This window comes from Macaca mulatta, chromosome 14 (genome assembly GCF_049350105.2).
Source record: "Macaca mulatta isolate MMU2019108-1 chromosome 14, T2T-MMU8v2.0, whole genome shotgun sequence".
In the NCBI taxonomy this organism is placed as follows: Eukaryota; Metazoa; Chordata; class Mammalia; order Primates; family Cercopithecidae; genus Macaca; species Macaca mulatta.
The window spans coordinates 130,470,691-130,489,455 of record NC_133419.1 but is presented as its reverse complement, the minus strand read 5'-3'; the positions used below and the strand labels follow the sequence as shown (position 1 = coordinate 130,489,455).

Here is an 18,765-nt window from a genome sequence, read left to right as displayed (position 1 = left end):
GCGTGCACAGCACTGCTGGAGTGGCCAGGGCATGAGGGACCCCCAAAACTATCTTTGAGCTTCACAGACTCCCTTCCACCATGCTCCTCCTTCTCCCCACTCCCAAATTCAAACTCGCATCTTCCCACCTCCCCCTCCCTCACAAATGCAGCGAGGGCTCCGGAGGCCGGCTGCTCAGCTTCACTTTGATTTGGGTGTCATCTGCCTGACTGGACGTCATTTGGGGCGTCACAGGAGAGGGGGCGGCGTGGAGCAGGGAGAAGCATCCTTGAATGCTGAGGGACACAGCTCTCAGAGGGACGAATGAACCACTGATGTGAGGTCACAGAATAGCTGCAGCTGTGCTCAAATCTAACCCGTGGCCAGCCAACGCTTCCGAAACACAGAGACTGCAAATTAAAGTATGGGCGGGCGAGGGTGAGACCCTGCCTTGGGCTTGGGTGAGCTGGGCTGCTCTTCTCCAGTCTACTCCCCTACAGCTGTGTCTACACAGCAAGGGCCAGCAATGCACTGCAGCCACGACCTCGCCGTGCTACGGAAGCCCTGAGATACTGGCTGTATGGGCCTTTCTCCAAGACCAGAGCCAGCCCGTGGGGTGGTGCCTTCATGACAACTGGCAGGGCTATCCTTTCCTCCAGGAGACGCAAGCACAGAGCTGCTAAGCGAGGGGCTGGCGGGATTGCGCCTCCAGGTGCGCCCTCAGGTGGGCACCTCACACAGTGAACGACCTGCACAACCGTACTCAGACGCCTCGCTCACCGCAGTCCTTCTCATCGGAGCCGTCGCTACAGTCCTTCTTCCCGTCACACTCAGGGTTGCCCTTGCTCAAGCAGAGCCCGTTGAGGCAGCGGTAGGTGTGTTTGGTACAAGTGACGACGTTCACTGTTCAAGGAGGAGGACACAGGGAGGGGATCAATTCCTCTGCAGCATCTGACCAGAAGCCAGAAACCACCCATGGCGCCTCATGGCCCCTGCACCTTACCCCCTCCCCCAGGCCTGCCCCACCCACGTCCACTGGCCTCTCAGCCCTGCTACAGGTTCTCCACCTTCCGGAAAATTCTCCCCCCTCCAGAGCCCTTGCTCATCACACTTCACCCACAGGTGGTCTGTGTTCATTAAACTCGGGGCATCCTGTGCGTGGGTGTGCTCAGGGCTGCCTCCTCCAGGCGCGAGGCCCCCAGCAGGAAGGTGGGCGGGGCGGGCCTCACCTTTGGGGCAGGAGGCCTCGTCGGACCCGTCCCCACAGTCGTCCTTCCCATCGCACTGCTGGCTCTTGGAGAGGCACTTCCCATTGGAACACCTGAAGGTCTGGGCGGGACAACCTGGAGAGGCACCGGGACTCAGCCACCAGGAGCCACCGGGAGCTGCCCCGCCCGCCTGCCCGCCCAGGCCGCCCCTCCCCAGCACTCACTGCACCCCTGCTCGTCGCTGTAGTCTCCGCAGTCGTTCACACTGTCGCAGACCCAGAAGAGGGGCTTGCAGAACTTGTTCTTGCATGTGAACTGGTGGGTGGCGTCGCAACCTGGAGTGGGGTAAGGGGAGGGTCGGCTGTGAGGCCCTCATCACTCACTGCTTCCCCAGGACACTCAGGTGATCAGAGCTACCTGGGGACCACTTTCCGATCTGCAGAGAGACTCAAGTGGCCCTGCTCCACCAGCTACCAAGCTGACCTCAGCACTTCCGAGACACCCCACCACCTGCCCCACAGAGGCCAAGATCTCCATATGGCAGGGTGGGGAGGGAGGCCAGAGGTCTCTACACAGGGCCGAGAGCAAAAACTCCCACCACCTCCAGCCTTTCTGCCTCGGCAGTCAGCCAGCAGGGCCATGGGACGCAGGCAGGGCGGGGAAGGAGGGTGGGGAGACCGGGGCTCCCAGCTGGACTCACTGCAGTTGAGCTCATCGCTGTAGTCGGTGCAGTCGGCCCAGCCATCACAGCGCATCTCCTTCCGGATACACCGCCCCGTGCGGCACGTGAACTGCCCCGGGCACGCTGTGGGCACAGGCAGGCCTGAGGCCCACAGCACCCACCCACCTCCCTCCACTGGCTCCCGGCTCCCTCCCTCGGGTCAACCTCCCAGCTACAAACACAGAGGAGCAGGGCGGGTGCTGTGGCCCAGGGCAGGGGTTGCCCAGGCCCACCAAGGTGTGACAAAGGGGTTCCTGCACCTGCAGCTAGTGTGGGAAGGGGGCTGGCCACAGACCCCAACCTGAGCTGGCAGGGTCCCTCCCCACCACTGAGGATCGAAGCCCAGGAAGCCCCGGGTGCCCTGCAGAGAGGCCAGCTGGTCGCAGGCCCTGCCCTGCCCTGTGTGCTGGGCCGCCTGGGGACCCCGAGGGCCAGGCCCTGCCTGTGACACTCAGCAGGTCCCCGATGCATGCGATGTGTCCTGTCCAAATGCAGTGCGGCATCGCGCTTCCTTCACTGTAAACATTTTCCATATTTCAATGTTTCTGAAATCAGGAGGCATCTGACCACTTTGCAGATGACAAAGTTGTAAGGAGGCCATTGTCACCACCTCGGCACAGGTACAATTCAGTCACAGGTAAGTGTTTAGATCAAAGGTATTGGTTTATCTGAGTGTACTTTTGGCGATGAGCTAGGCCCTTGAATTTTACCTTAAATTTGGATTCCTAAGCATAGTTAAATGTCTTCCCAAGGTTATTCTATGATGCAGGGTTGAAATAAAAACACATTGTATATGTGGAAGAACCACTGCTCACACAGCCAACGGTACTTCCTAATGTGTCTCAAAATTACCCTATGAATCCTAACGGTGCTAACAGGCCACAGAGGCAAGCACAGATGATCAAAGTCACAGGAAGGTGGGCCTGAGGGACAGATGGCGGGGGAGCTCCGATGAGGGGCGTCTCCAGCCGCAGGTACCTCATGCTGGGACTGTGACCCAGAAGGAAAGGGCACAGTGTGTACCAGCGCTCACAGCCAGCCTGCTTTAATTAATGCATCAAAGGTAGCGTGTTTTCCTCGCAAAGGTACGGGAGGGGTGACATGCCCTTACATTCTCCAGCATCTTAGAATCAGCAAAGCATGATGCTAACGAGATGCAGGGTAGACAGAACATGCGGGGCAGGCTGCCCTCCTCCCCACAACGTTCACTCACGGTCACTGGAGTCGTAGGAGAGGTATTCAGCTAAGAACCCGGTGTCGGTGTAGGACTGATCCGAGTGGAAGCGAACTGTGATCTTGTTGCTGTTGCTGGTGACGACAAACTGGGACCTCTCTCCGCAGTACCTGGAGCGGAGGCGGGGCACAAGATGAGGAGGGACAGCTGGGAGCCGGGGGGCTGGTGGGACCCCTCCCCCTGCAGCATGGGCCAGGCAGCCCCCATACCCCCCGGGACTCACTTCTCCCCGTTGATCTCCACGTAGTCCTTGGGGCAGGTGCCCGTAGGCACGCCAGGCTCCAGCAGGTAGAAGAATTTGAAGCGCACCTTCACGTGCTGGTTGTTGGGTACCTGAGGGAAGAGAGGCTGCTGGGAATCTGCGGCTTCCCTCCCTCCTCCCTGAACCTGAGGATATCAAAGGGAGGCGGCTGCATGGACCAGGGAGAGATGGTATGCCTTCCATCAAGACAGGCTGGAAAGTTCTCCCAGCACTTTTTGTTTGTTTTCGCTTTTGTTTTGTTTTTGTTTTTTTTGAGATGGAGTCTCACTCTGTTGCCAGGCTGGCAACACTGCACTGCAACTTCCGCCTCCCGGGTTCAAGCAATTCTCCTGCCTCATCCTCCTGAGCCTCTGCGATTACGGGTACATGCCACAACGCCCAGATAACTTTTTTGTATTTTTAGTAGAGATGGGGTTTCACCATGTTGGTCAGGCTGGTCTCGAACTCCTGACCTCAGGTGATCTGCCTGCCTTGGCCTCCCAAAGTGCTGGGATTACAGGCGCCAGCCACTACACCCGGCCTCTTTTTTTTTTTTTTTTTTTTCTGAGACGAAGTCTCGCTCTGTCGCCCAGGCTGGAGTGCAGTGGCCGGATCTCGGCTCACCACAACCTCTGGCTCCCAGGTTAAAGCGATTTTCCTGCCTCAGCCTCCCGAGCAGCTGGGATAACAGGCACAGGCCACCACACCCGGCTAATTGTTGTATTTTTAGTAGAGACAGGGTTTCACCATGTTGCCCAGGCTGGTCTCGAACTCCTAACTTCGTGATCCACTTGCCTGGCCTCCCAAAGTGCTGGGATTACAGGCATGAGCCACGGCGCCCGGCCCTCCTGACATTTTTAAAGAAAGGAAAGGAGGCAGCTCTGGCTGGGATGTCGTGAGCGGCAGAGACAGGTGACTCTCTTCTCTCACACACCTTCTTTGATTTCTTCCTGATGGCACCTTTGAGACCCAGGCACTGTCACCCTCACTTCACCTAGGGACAAGCTGAGGCCCAGGGAGCTTCAGCAACTGCCCAGGTCGTTCTGTCACCTGACAAGGAGCTAGGATGAGTCTGGGTCTGCCTGACACTGCAGGGGAAGACCTGACCCCCAGACACATGGTCTCTTTGGGATTTGTTTATTTGTTTTTGCTGTTTTTGAGACAGGGTCTCACTGTTGCCCAGGCTGGAGTGCAATGGCACTGTCATAGCTCACGGTAGCCTTTAACTCCTGGCTTTAAATGATCCACCCACCTCGGCCTCCTGAGTAGCTGGGACCACAGGCATGCACCACCATGCCTCGCTAATTTTTGTATTTTTTCTTTTAAAGATGAGGTCTCACTATGTTGTCCAGGCTCATCTTAAATTCCTAGCCTCAAGTGATCCTCCCGTCTTGGTCTCCCAAAGTGCTGGGATTACAGGTGAGAGTCACCACATTTGGCTGCCTCTTTGGGGTTAAAAAAGGATCTCCCTTCCCTTTCTTCTGTCTTCCTCATTTGCCATCCACCTCTCTCACACACACACACGCACACACATGTACACATATGCAAACACATGCACACACATGTACGCGCACACACACACAGGGAGACATACACATGTGCATATACATGCTCATGCGCACACACACACGTTCACATACCCCATAGTTCCTACCTCAATGTTCCATGTGCAGTCAATGTTGGGTGGGTAGTGGCCCGGGTAGTAGGGGCTGTTGAATGTCCCCTGGGCTTTACGTAAGTGGCCTCCACACCCTGAGAGGAAAGGTGGGAGAAAGCAAGAGGATCAGGAACCTGCCCGGCCAAGCAGGCAGGCGAGGACTCTGCAGCCTGAGGCCTGGAGCTGCCTCCTGGATGCCCGGATGCTGCACAGCAAGTGCACAGCCAGGAAGGCCGGGTGTCGGGTGCTGAAGCTTCAGGAGGGCTCCTGACCCAGGCGGTCGGCCAGATGCCTTTGGCTCAAGCTTCAGCCTCTGCTGCTGACCTAGGCCAGCTCCCCAGCCACAGGGTCCAGCCTGTGGCCTCCTAAGCTCGGTCACCCCCACTAAGGCCTTCCCCTTCTCCGCGGCCCGCGGGCAGTTCCGCCCTGCCCTGCCCTTCCTTACTGCTCATCTTAGGCAGCTGGAAGAAGGTGGCCTCAAAGCCGGGATGCCGCCGCTCAGTGTTGGTTATCAGCGTGATGAGCAGGACGTTCTGGGAGGAGAGGAAGGTCAGGTTGTAGGAGGGAGGGTAGGTACCACACAACCTGTGGGGGCAGAGGGTGGGCATTAGGAAGAGCCGGCAGAACCAAGCTTCTCACACACCCAAACCAGGCTCCCAGGCAGAGGTGCCCGAGGACCCCATCCCTAACTCTGGTCCCATCCACAGAGGGCTAAGAATGGAGTCAAAAAGACCTTCATTCAGGTAAGTCCCTCCCCCACACAATCACTGATGGAAGGAGTTAGTGATAAACGGTTCACCTTTGTTTAAAAGAGCAACACCCAGCCGGGCGCAGTGGCCCACGCCTGGAGGCCGAGGTGGGTGGATCACCTGGGGTCAGGAGATCAAGACCATCCTGGCCAACATGGTGAAACCCCGTCTCTACTAAAAATACAAAAATTAGCCAGGTGTCGTGGTGCACGCCTGTAATCCCAGCTCCTCGGGAGACGGAGGCAGAAGAATCGCCGGAACCCAGGAGGCGGAGGTTGCAATGAGCCAAGACAGCACCACTGCACTCCAGCCTGGGTGACAGAGCGAGACTCCATCTCAGGAAAAAAAAAAAAAAAAAAAAAGCAACACCCTAGACATGATACATGCCCACAACAGAGGATTTACTACATAAGCTGTGGGTTCAATCAGAACAATAGCAGTGGTAACAACCAACATTTATCAAGAACATGCCAAGGTCGGGCCTATAATCCCAGAATATTGGGAGGCCGCGAGGCAGGAGAATTCCTTGAGGCCAGGAGTTTCACACCAGCCTGGGTAACAGAGTGACACCTCATCTCCATCATCAAAAAAACTAGCTGGGCATGGTGGCATTTGCCTGTAGTCCCAGCTACTCAGGGGCGAGGCCAGAGCCTCAGGAGTTCAAGGTTACAGTGAGCTATGATTGTGCCACTGCACTCCAGCCTGGGCAACCAGGAGACTCAAAAAAAAAAAAAAAAAAAAAAAAAGAGGAACATGCCTGGCATGGTTCTCGGTGCTCTTAAATCTGTTAACTCACAATCTTCATAACAGCTCTATGGAGTAGATACTGTTGTCCCTATCTCAGAGGTGAGGAAACTGAGACACAGAGATTTTCAGTAACTTGCCCAACATCCCATGGTTAATAAGTGGCAGGCTTAGAATTTAAACTCAGGCATTGAAGCTCCAGAGTCCACACTGCTCACAACCATACCATCCTGATTGTGTCCCCTCCTTCTAAACAATGCAACTTTATAAAAACCCTGAGAGACAGGGTGACTGATTTGGAAAGATCATCATAATATACTTCATTTGTTAAAGCAGGTAATGAAACTGCATGCATGGGATAATCCTATTTCTTAACACACACAGAGCAAAAAAGGCTGGGAGAATAGACATCAAAAATTTGGCCAGGTGCTGTGGCTCATGCCTGTAATCCCAGCACTTTGGGAGGCCAAGGCAGGCGGATCACCTGAGGTCAGGGGTTCGAGACCAGCCTGACCAACATGGTGAAACCCCATCTCTACTAAAAATACAAAAAAAAATTAGCTGAGCGTGGTGGTGCATGCCTGTAATCCCAGCTACTCGGGAGGATGAGGCAGGAGAATTGCTTGAACCCGGGAGGCGGAGGTTGCGGTGAGCGGAGATCTTGCCACTGCACTCCAGCCTGGGCGACAGAGCGAGACCCCGTCTCAAAGAAAAAGAATTAACAGTGGTTATTTCTAGGCAGTAAGATGACGAGTGACTTTAGTCTTCCTTTTGCTTGTCAATTTCTTTTTCCCACCGGGACCATGTACTTCTTTGTTGTGCGATTAATACATTAGAGAGATGGACAAGAAGTCCTGGTTGCGAAGCTGTGGCAGCAGATGGTTCTAGATTATTCTTGGCCTGGATTTTAGCCCATTATTAATCATTAAACATCCGCCCAGCTCATTTCCATAGTCAGCCACAGAAGGCTCTGGCCCAGCGAGTGCAGGAGAGGCGGCTTACCCACCACGCACAGCACCTCTGCACAGTACGCTCCACCCTGACGTGGGGTACCCCACAGGTGCATTAACCATGCCTTTCCGTTTTCTGTAATGCGGGTGCTTTGACATCTGGGGCCCTGCTGACTGTGGAGGGCTGGCCAATGCTTAGAGATAGGAAAAGTCTCACCTGCAAGCAAACCTTCCCTATACAAACCCACCCATGGAGGGCCCAGCCCCACCTCCTCCAAAAAGATCTCACACTCAGGGCCACTATTCTTTGCCCTAACCACCCCAGACCCAAGTATCAGAGAACTAGGGACAGCTCCTATGCCCCAGAGCCTACTAAAATTATTCAAACAAGTCAATTCTAAACCTCTCACCCTGGTTTGTCTTGCCTTTTCTGTGTAAACCATATAAAGGCTCTTTTTGTTGTTGTTGTTTTGAGACAGAGTCTTGCTCTGTTGCCCAGGCTGGAGTGCAGTGGTGCAATCTTGGCTTACTGCAACCTCTGCCTCCCAGGTTCAAGTGATTCTCCTGCCTTGGCCTCCTGAGTAGCTGGGATTACAGGTGCCCACCACCACACCCAGCTGATTTTTGTATTTTTAGTAGAGACCACACCCAGCTGATTTTTGTATTTTTAGTAGAGATGGGGTTTCATCAGGTTGGCCAGGATGGTCTCAAACTCCTGATCTCAAGTGATCCAGCCGCCTTGGCCTCCCAAAGTGCTGGGCTTACAGGCATGAGCCACCACGCCCGGTCCATAATAAAGGCTCTTGCTTACATTTTCCCCTCATTCCTGTTACCTCTTGACCAACCTAGTGCTTCCTCGTGTAGCCTGAGACAGGGTCTTGCTCTGTTGCCCGGGCTGGAGTGCAGTGGTGCAATCACAGCTCACTGCAGCCTTGACCTCCTGAGTTGGAGATCCTCCTGCATCAGCCTCCTGAGTAGGCATGCACCACCACACCCAGCTAAGCTTTTTATTTTTTATAGAGGCAGAGTCTTGTTGCCCACGCTAGTCTCAAACTCCTGGCCTCAAGAGATCCTCCCGCCTCAGCCTCCCAAAGCGCTGAGATTATAGGCATGAGCTACCATGCCCACCAACAAAATTGTCTTTCCAAGGGCAGTCATCTCCTGATCTGTTGGCCTTCATATAGCTGAATAACAAAGCCTACATTTTAAAACTGTGGGCAGAGCCTTCTCTGGCAGTTCAGGGGGACACGCCCTGCACAGGCTGGATTTGGTGTCTGGGGACCAGAGAGCCTTCCTCTGCCTTGCCAAGGCTGAGAAAAATCGCCTCCCAGACTCGACTGGAGCTCCAGCTGAGGATCACACCACACGTGCCCCTTGCTGCCTGGACGTTTGGCAGTGGCCTGTGGCCAAGAGTCGTAAACTGTATCCCAGGCCTGTGCTGCAATCGGTTGAAGAAGCTGGCCCCCTATGGTGCAGCTGCCAAGCTCCCACAGCCCCTCCCGCCCCCGGGGTACTCACTGCACCAGGGTGTGGGGCTCCATGGGGCTCAGGGTGTTGTACACCGTCACCAGGTCGCTGCCGCGCTCATCACAGGACGCAAGGTCAAAGCTGCGGAAGGTGAGGCTCAGCACTGAGTCGGCATCCCCCCGCAGGGCCCACTGGCAGCGGGCATGAGCGGGGTAGGGGCTGTCAGGGAATCCGGGCGTGGTGAAGCGCATCACCTCCACACCGCGGGCGTGCAGGGCAAAGCTGCAGCTGTCTGCGCAGGAGACAAGAAGAAGGGCATGTGTGGGGGCAGGACTGGGCAGAGCTGGGGGAGGAACCTGAGACCCCGTGGGCCTGGCCCCTTTGAGATGCCCCAGGCTGCCCTGGGCCTCGGGAGATCAGGAAAGGGGCTTCTCAGAAGGGCCTGGAAGAGGAAGGGCCTGGAAAGATCATCGTAGTGTACTTCATTCAGAGGGACATGCACTGGGGACCCCACTGGCTCAAGGGCATCTGGCCATATCTCCCCTCTTCCCCACCCAGAGGAGGAGGTGGGCACGGTACTTACTGTCCTGGGTCCTCTGTACCGTTTTGGGGTCAGTGGCTGAAGAATAAGAAGGAGAATAAAGAATTTCCTGATACAATCCATTTCCTTATTCCTGCTTCCTTATTATCTAAAGGGAGGTGCCCGGCCAGCAGGTAATCTTCTCTCTGGTGCACTGGGCCCTGGGAGTGCCGGTCCCCTGCAATGGTCCAGGGCCCAGCCCCACTCCAGGGAAGGCTGGCCAGTCCCATGCCCACCCCGACCCTCGGACTCACGGAAAGCCACCACTGAGGTGACCACAAAGGACTTCAGGGAGCGCGCCCGCGGGGGCAGCATGACTACGCGTTCCTCGGCCATGACGCGCTCGGCCTCCTCCACCAGGTGCTGTGGGATACTGAACTCAGACCAGTAGTAGGCGATGACGCTGCCCTCGCTGGGGAGAGAGCGGGGGGGGGGCCCTGAGGCGGAGCTCTGGGCCCCATTTCCCCCACGTGCACCTAGAGCGACTCCAGGGCACGTGGGCCACTCAGGCCACCCGCGGGGGCCCACCTGGGCCCTCCATCTGCAGAGGCCCTGCCCCAGCTCCTCTTTTGTGTCACCCCTCTTCCCACCCCGAAGCAAGAGGACTTGTCCCTTTGCCCGCTGCTCTCAGTCTCACCCCCACCAGACCAATTCTGGAGGCCGCTCAGGGGTAGGAATGAGGCGGGGGGAACCCACTGGAATTTTCCCACAAGCGAGGACACCCCGAGTGTCGCCTTCCTGAGCCTGTTTTCTGACCTGAGAAAGGAACTGGGAATGCCACCTGCCACACAGCATTCCCCAGGGTTCAAACGAACTAGCAAAATAAAAAGCAGTTTGAGAAGAAAGTCTATTTTTTTACAAAAGTATGTGTGAAAAACTGTACAAGCACAGAAAATATGGGGACTCATTGAAGCCTGCCTGAGCACCCCGACTCCCCCAAACCCAAATGTAGAAAAACGACAAAGAATCACAGCCATTCCTGGCATCATGCCAAGCACTTCACAGGCCTTTGGGCAGCTCATCACAGCAACAGCTGCAGTCACCTTTGCCATGGGGGCAGAAGAGTCAGGCTGCCAAGTAACGCACAGGAGGACGCAACGAGGACCCTCCTTGGTTCTCCAGGCCTGGACCTCCAGCACCATCTCCCGCTTTCTGCCCTACACACTGCACCCCGATCACACTCCCAGCCAGTCTGGGATGCATCCCACTGAGCCTTCTGTCTGCACCCACCTGAAGGCGGTCACGGCCGACTCCTTGTGGTAGGGGCCCAGGAACGGGACTCCGCTGTACAGCAGCTTCAGCTGAGGAAGGGCAGAGACTCAAGGCGGGCCCCACACAGCGATGACGCTGCCCTAAGCCCGGGCTGCGCCCTCCCCTCTGGGGCCCAGGCCGTCCCACATCACCCCCATCCCAGGGCCCTGGGAGCACAGGCGAGGTACGTCCCTGCTGCCCAGCAGGTGGGACACCAGGGCACACAGCCAGGCAGGGCTCTGGGCAGGCTGCACTCACCGCGTCCTTCACCTTGCTGGCCAGGCTTACAAACTCAGTGGAGTTGGAGTTCTCGTAGGCATCCAGAAAATTCTCATTTGTGATCCTCAGGTAGCCATTGAAGATCTTCTGGACACGCACGTCCCGGTCTGTGTGAGACCAGAAGGCGCTCGGTCAGGGGAGGTGGTACCACCCCCGCCTGTCCCTCGCCATCCACAACGGGGAATGAATGGCGGGAGGGAGCAATGGGCCAGCCCTGACTGCTTCCCATCACCCCCATCAGGGTTCCAGAGAGGCCAAGAGACCCTCGTGTCCTCAGTAGGTGGCCCTGGGTCTCTCCACTGAGGGAGGAGGGACAGCCACCCCTCCTCGTCCTCCCTGGAGCCAGCCCCCACTTTACTCACACTGCAAATGCCACACCAGGAAGCCGATCCCCAGTGAGACCAAGAGGAGGCCAATCAGCACGGCTGCCAGCACCACCCAGCGCCCCGGGCCACGCTTTTCCACCTTCTTGACGTTGTTGACCGGCAGGAACTCCACGCCTTCCTCCAAGCCATTCACTTTCTGCTGGCAGAGAGGTGCCACCACTCAGACCCTCTCACCCCTCTCCCCCTGCACCCCGCTGGGGAAGATGTTCACATTTTGTGAGGTCCGGTTTGGAGAAGAAAGCAGGGGCTTGGGTGAGAAGAAGGGGGCTTCCCCCAGAGGCATGGGGACCACTGCCCAGAGCGCAGACTCTGAGACATGAAACCTGGGCATGCTCTGGGAGGAACATGAGGTCGGCCTTCCCGACCACGCATCTCAGGGTCTGGACAGCACCAGGCAATCATTGCTTACGAATTGTTCATTTAAATTAAAACGCAATGAAGGGCTGTCGAAACCCAGTCTTCGAGGTCTTCCCTTCAGTGAATCATCTTTGACATAGGTGGGTGCCCTGGAGAGGGGCCCCAGGCCAGGACCATGACTGGCAACTATGGTGCCCCTGTGCAGACTTCTACGAGCAGGCCCTGCTCCCTGGGACACAGCCCCTACCAGATTCAGTCCCCCTATCACCTGGCCCAGGAGCCTGTGGCCAGCACTCAACTGCACACCCTACCCAGTGGCCTTAACCAGCCAAAAGTAAAAAGGTGGTGCCGTCGTGGAAAAAAACTGCTCTGTGTTTAACCTTGGGAACCCCAGTCCAGGACCGGAAAGCACAGTGAGAGGCCCACTGTGGGAATCCACACCCATGCGCAGCCCCAAGAGAAGGAAAAGCAAACAAACCAAATGCCCAATAAATAGGATGGCGACTTCCCTGGGTTCCTCCCTGCCAAGGGTATCCATGAGGAGGGGCCAGAATACGAAGGGGCAGGTGGGGTGTCTGCTGCCCACAGTGACGGACTGGCAAAGGTTTCTGCCCATAGCACATGCCATCTACCCGCCCTGAATCCTGGGGACGCACCATGGCCTGGCGCTGTGGCACTTTCGGTTTAACTACCTCATACCCACTCAATACGGCTCACATCAAAAGCAACAGCCCATCCCAAACCCACATGTGTTGGCCCTTTTAACGGTTTCCTGGTGTCGTTCTTCTGGTGGTGATCTCATAAATCGACAGTGTAAATTTAAGCTGACATGTCTTGGTTTGTGACATTTACCCACTATCAACTCACTGCATGAAAGATTCTCCTCACTCCTCTCTTACTGGGATACTTAAAACTCCAATTTTGGTTTCCTAATTGGCTATATTTGTGGCTGGATCTAATATCACACACAGAAACACATCCCAGACGGCCACTTAAAATGTCTTCAAGCTGCTTGTTCTGGAGTCGTCTCTATATTTCTAAATAATATGGCAACACCATAATCTCTTGACTCATCCATCTAGAAATCGGTTGACTTTCTATTATGACAATGTGGATTTTAGTGTCCTTCCGCCCTTTCTCTCCCAATCCTCCCAATAGTTAAAAGCCCAAAGTTGAAAAAAAAATCATATCCATACTCTAGGTTTTCATTATTAGCCTGTGAAAATGTTGTTCACTATTATGTTTCCTTTCTTTGTACAATTTCTTTGTTTTTCCTGCTGTGAATTTTCACTTACTGGGATTACTTTTTAATTTGTACCCAAATCTTTACATACAGTCTAAGAGCTCTGCAGTACTTCTCAATCTTCTACATATAAAATCTGTTAAATAACTTATTTCATATTCTTCCTGAGGGCCACACTTCTGGAGCCCCCTGTCCTTTCTCATAGCAGTTGTCCAGAACTTCCTTCACCATCACCCTGGGATTTTTCTTAATCTTCTTGTGCATTAAAATCCTTATTTCCTGGATTCCATGTCTTCATCTTTCTTGGTTTACACTTCATTTTGGTGGAACACATACTTTTTAAAAATTTTTTTCTAACTATAAAGACCCAGAAGAGACGAACATTTACTTTCTGAGAAGAATAGTTTTTGATACTTTGCATGTTTCTGAAAATACCTTAATTCTACACTCACATTTATGGAAGTTTGGCTGGGTATAGAACTACAGGTTTAAAATAATTTTCACTTAGAATTTTGAGGGCTCAGGCTGGACGCAGTGGCTCACGCCTGTAATCCCAGCACTTTGGGAGGCCGAGGCACGTGGATCATCTGAGGTCGGGAGTTCGAGACCAGCCTGGCCAACGTGGTGAAACCCCGTCTCTGCTAACAACACAAAAATTAGCTGGGTGTGGTGGCACGTGCATGTAATCCCAGCTACTTAGGAGGCTGAGGCAGGAGAATCACTTGAACCCAGGAGGCAGAGGTTGCAGTGAGCTGAGATTGCACCACTGTACTCCAGCCTGGGTGGCAGACTGAAACTGTCTCAAAAAAAAAAGAAAAGAAAAGAAAAGAAAAGAATTCTGATGGCTCTATTGTTTTTTAGCTTCTAATTTGCTTTTGAGAAATATGATAATATTATAAACTCATTATCTTTTACTTATGACTTCGCTGTCTTCCTTTGAAAGCCTTGAGGATGTGCTTTGAATTGGGTCTTTTTGTTTCCTTGAGACAGGGTCTTGCTGTGTTGCCTAGGTTGGAATCCAGTGGTCTAATCATAGCTCACTGTAACCTTGAACTCCGGAGCTCAGGCAATCCTCCCACCTCAGCCTCCTGAGTAGGTAGGACTATAGCTGTACACCACCGTGTCCAGTTAATTTTTTAATAATTTTTTGTAGAGGTAAGGTCTTGCTATGTTGCCCAGGCTGGTCTCGAACTCCTGGCCTCAAGCTATCCTTTCATCTCAGCCTCCCAAAGTGATTTTCCTGTCTTATTTTTTAGATTATGTCTCCTTTTCATCTTCCCTGGTCTACCTTTCTTTAATCCTTATTATATTTATCCTCTATTTATCCTTTCTCTGTATTATCCATCTCATTATTTTTAACCTTTCAATTGAGTTTTTCATTCTTGGTATCAAAATTTTAATTTCTAAGAGCTTTCTTGTTCTTTGAATTTTCGTCTTTTATGGCATCTTGTATTTGCTTCATGAATGCAAACCTTCTCATCTTTATATTTCCATTGAGTATCTTTTCCCTTTTTGACTTTCTCTTCCATGTTGAAGACTTTCTTCAAATGCTGGGGGATCCTGGGTGGTTATTTTTATTTAGAAACAAGCTCCTGAAGGCTGTTTGGAAGCTCTGTGTGCATGCCATGCCACAACTGGCTTCACTGGGGGGGACACAAGTAAGTGGCGAAACAGATTTTTTTCTGGGCACTCCCAACTGTTAGACTATATACATATTCCTGTGGATGATTCCATTGCTCCAGAGAATAATTTTCTCATCTCCTGGCTGGAGTGATTCAAACCCAGCCACTAGCATTCAGGAACACGTAGAAGAGACTCTTTCCCCTTCTTTTCACCTCTCACGACAGCTTTTCCTCTGTACCTGGGGTCCTCAAGCCCAGACATTCTTTGAGTCGATCTCTCCAGACTATTTTTCCCATCCACTGTGGGAGTCTGCTGGGGTCTTTGTCTTTTGGCTTGGGGCTGAGGTGGAGATTTGGGAATCAAATGTCCTTTCTTGTCTCACCTCTGTCTTCTAGAATACTTGAGCCCAATCTTTTCTGAGTCTGGCAGAGAAGAGACCATTACCAAAGAAATACTGGAAGGATATTTCCAAGAGCTGAAGAGAGTCCTAAATCTTCCAATTCAAAGGGCTCAGTGAATGGTGAGAAAGACAAATGAAGCAGCACATATAGCCAAACAGACTGTACTGTGATGACATTTTGGAACATCACGGATAAGAATGGATCCTCTATGCCTCTAGCTGTCATCTTTTCTCTCCTGTATTTTGCGTTTCTTCAGCGTTTGGTTCTATTTTGGGAATTTCTTTGACTTGCTCTTGCAAACCTTCCATTAAATTTAAAAAATAGCTTCATTGAGGTATTATTGCATAAAATAAAGTGTATATATTTAAGTGTACAATTTTGGGCATCCATATGCACCCATGAAACCATCCACAGCTAAGATGATGCCCATGTCCATGGCCTTCAAAGTCTCCTCCTGGCCCCTCCCACATGTTCCTCCCTGAATCCATTTCCTGTCCCCAAGAAACCACGCATCTGCTTCAGGCTGCTTTTCCCAGAGCTTTATGTAAATAGAATTCTGCAGTATGCACTCTTCCATCTGGCTACTTTCACTCCGCACGATTCCTCTGAGACTCACCCAGGTTCCTGTGTGCACAGCAGTGCATGCCTTTTGGTTGTTGCTGCATTTATCCCATCATTTGGGTACACAAGCATGTGTTTACCTGTTCACCTATTGATGGACATTTGGGGTGTCTCCAATCTGAGGTCATTACAAATAGAGCTGCCAGAAACACTCCCGTAGCTGTCTTTGTACTGGCGTATCAGCAATGAACAACTGGAAACTAAAACTAAAAGACACCTTTTACAATAGCTTCAAAAATATGAAATACTTAGAGGTAAATCTGACCAAAAATGCACAAAACCTGTACTCTGAAAGATGCAAAATACTGCTGGGAGAAATTCTAAAAGACCTAAATTAGTTGAGCAATATATGCTGTTCATGGATTAGAAGACTCAATATTAAGATGTCTATTCTCAAATTTAGCTATAGATGCAATGCAATCTTTTTTTTAAGATACAGGGTCTTGCTATGTTACCCAGGCTGGTCTTGAACTCCTGGCTTTAGCAATCCTCCTGCCTCAGCCTCCTGAGTAGCTGGGACTACAGGGTGCACCACTGTACCCAGCTGCAACTAGATATTTTTATATTATCTTTGGAACTTCCCCTTTGACTTTCTTTCAGGCTAGGTTTTCTTTAGACATCTGGTGGCTTCTGGTAGTCTAATCATACTTAAGAATGAGAAAACAGAGATTTCAGCTAGACTCTGAACAGACTGTGTATGTGTATATAAGTATAAGAAATGTAGCTGGGAACAGTGGCTCCCGCCTGTAATCCCAGCACTTTGGGAGGCTGAGGCAGGCGGATCATTTGAGGTCAGGAGTTTGAGACCAGCCCGACCAACATGGTGAAACCCCTGTCTCTACTAAAAAAACAAAACAATTAGGCAGGCGTGGTGGTGCACGCCTGTAGTCCCAGTCACTCAGGAGGCTGAGGCAGGAGAATGGCTTGAACCCAGGAGGCGGAGGTTGCAGTGAGCTGAGATCATGCCACTGCCCTACAGCCTGGGCAAGAGAGTGAGACTCTGTCTCGAAAAAAAAAAAAAAAAGAAATGTAGGCCGGGCGTGGTGGCTCACGCCTCTAATCCCAGCACTTTGGGAGGACGAGGCAGGTAGATCACCTGAGGTCAGGAGTTTGAGACCAGCCTGGCCAACATGGTGAAACCCCATCTCTACTAAAAATACAAAAAAATTAGCCAGGCGTGGTGGTGGACGCCTGTAATCCCACTACTCAGGGGGCTGAGGCATGACAATCGCTTGAATCCGGGAGGCAGAGGTTGCAGTGAGCCAAAATCGTGCCATTACACTCCAGCCTGGGCAACAAGAGCGAAACTCCATCTCAAAAAAAGAAAAAAAAAAAGGAACAAAAGTGGCCGGGCGCGGTGGCTCATGCCTGCAATCCCAGCACTTTTGGAGGCCAAGGCAAGGGGATCACCTGAGGTCAGGAGTTTGAGACCAGCCTGGTCAATATGGGGAAACCCCATCTCTACTAAAAATACAAAAAAATTAGCTGGGTGTGGTGGCGGACGCCTGTTATCCCAGCTACTCAGGAGGGTGAAGTACAAGAGTCTCTTGAACCCGGGAGGCGGAGATTGCAGTGAGCCGAGATCACACCACTGCACTCCAGCCTGGGCAACCGAGTAAGACTTGGTCTCAAAAAAAAAAAAAAAAAGAAAGAAAAAAAAAGAAATTTAACAAAAGGGCCAGGCATGGTGGCTCACATCTGCACTGTGAAAGGCCAAGGTGGGCAGATCACTTGAGCCCAGGAGTTCGAGACCAGCGTGGCCAAAATGGCTAAACCCCATCTCCTCAAAAACACACAAAAAACTAGCCAGGCATGGCAGCATGCACCTGTAGTCCTGGCTACTCAGGAGGCTGAGGCAGGAGGATGATCTGAGCCCAGGGAGGCTGAGGCTACAGTGAGCCATACTACTACCTTCCAGCCTGGGCGAGACAGCAAGACCAAGGAAAGAAGGAAAGAAAGAAAAGAAAGAAAAGAAAGAAAAGAAAGAAAAGAAAGAAAAGAAAGAAAAGAAAGAAAGAAAGAAAGAAAGAAAGAAAGAAAGAAAGAAAGAAAGAAAGAAAGAAAGAAAGAAAGAAAGAAAGAAAGAAAGGAGGGAGGGAGGGAGGGAGGGAGGGAGGGAGGGAAGGACGGACGGACGGACGGAAGGAAGGAAGGAAGGAAGGAAGGAAGGAAGGAAGGAAGGAAGGAAGGAAGGGTGGGTAACAAAATAATAATTTATTATGTTTAGATGTATATCCAATTCACAGGGTAATTTCACAACCATTTTCGTACTGGACCTTCACAACAATCCTGTGACTCATTCCAGACTGGCTGGTGCTATCACCCCTGTTATACAGAGAAGGTAGGGAAGAATGCTAATTTTGCAAGGTCACCCAGCACTTGGTGGCAGATCCAGAATCTGGTCCTGGTTTACTGCCTCCCAGTGTGGTTAGGTTCCAGAATTCAGGGAGCAAGGATTCAGGGAACCATGAGAAGGGGGAAGGTGGCTGAGGGCATTGACTCAGGGGTCTCCCCAGGCTCTGCCATGGAGCGAGGCTGCCAGCAGTGGCGCTAGCTCAATGGTGGGTCCTCCGTCCTCCCTGCAGTGTGAGCTCTGTGGCGCCACTCAGCCCAAAAGTGCTGTCTAATCAGTAACTGGGCTGCTTCCTTTTATAACCTTAGCTCTTGGCTCCATTTTCAGGTGTAACAGAGATACTGTTGCATAATCCCATCGTTTTATTGATAAGAACACTGAGGCTGAAAGAGAGGGAGTGGCCTGTTCCTCCAAGGTCACAAAGCTAATAAAGTTGGTGAAGCAGCAAAGCTCTTTTAACTCCTGGGTGCTGGAGGAGGAAGGAGGAGGTCTCAGGGAGCTCCCATCCACTTAGACACTTAGACAACTGTAGATATAACACCTCCCTATGGGGCCACAGCCAACGGGCGAGATCTTGTGCCTGTGCCTGCTTTCACTTCTCTTGTCTCTCTTTCTTAAAAGCAAACATATTTGCAGGTGCACACAAAAAACAGTGCTATGAAGCCAGGTGTCTGCTTACCATAAACGCAGATAGAGGCCACGTAACTATCACAGCCTCTTC

General features: G+C 52.3%; 1 protein-coding gene across 2 annotated transcripts in view; it reads right to left on the bottom strand.

Moving 5' to 3' along the window:
- Positions 1-18,765, bottom strand: part of ST14 (ST14 transmembrane serine protease matriptase) — a 52,781-nt gene that overhangs the window by 10,729 nt on the left and 23,287 nt on the right. The window contains exons 2-15 of one of the 2 annotated variants that reach the window (XM_015116118.3): positions 11,423-11,582; positions 11,040-11,167; positions 10,761-10,831; positions 9,785-9,942; positions 9,534-9,569; positions 9,002-9,242; positions 5,486-5,625; positions 5,038-5,135; positions 3,366-3,475; positions 3,122-3,252; positions 1,888-1,992; positions 1,412-1,522; positions 1,209-1,322; positions 760-882 (exon numbers count right to left, since the gene is read on the bottom strand). In XM_015116118.3, coding sequence (XP_014971604.3) covers positions 760-882; positions 1,209-1,322; positions 1,412-1,522; positions 1,888-1,992; positions 3,122-3,252; positions 3,366-3,475; positions 5,038-5,135; positions 5,486-5,625; positions 9,002-9,242; positions 9,534-9,569; positions 9,785-9,942; positions 10,761-10,831; positions 11,040-11,167; positions 11,423-11,582 — 1,726 coding nt within the window. Of the gene's footprint in view, positions 1-759; positions 883-1,208; positions 1,323-1,411; positions 1,523-1,887; positions 1,993-3,121; positions 3,253-3,365; positions 3,476-5,037; positions 5,136-5,485; positions 5,626-9,001; positions 9,243-9,533; positions 9,570-9,784; positions 9,943-10,760; positions 10,832-11,039; positions 11,168-11,422; positions 11,586-18,765 lie in introns of both variants that reach the window. The other variant, XM_015116117.3, reaches the window with a different exon arrangement.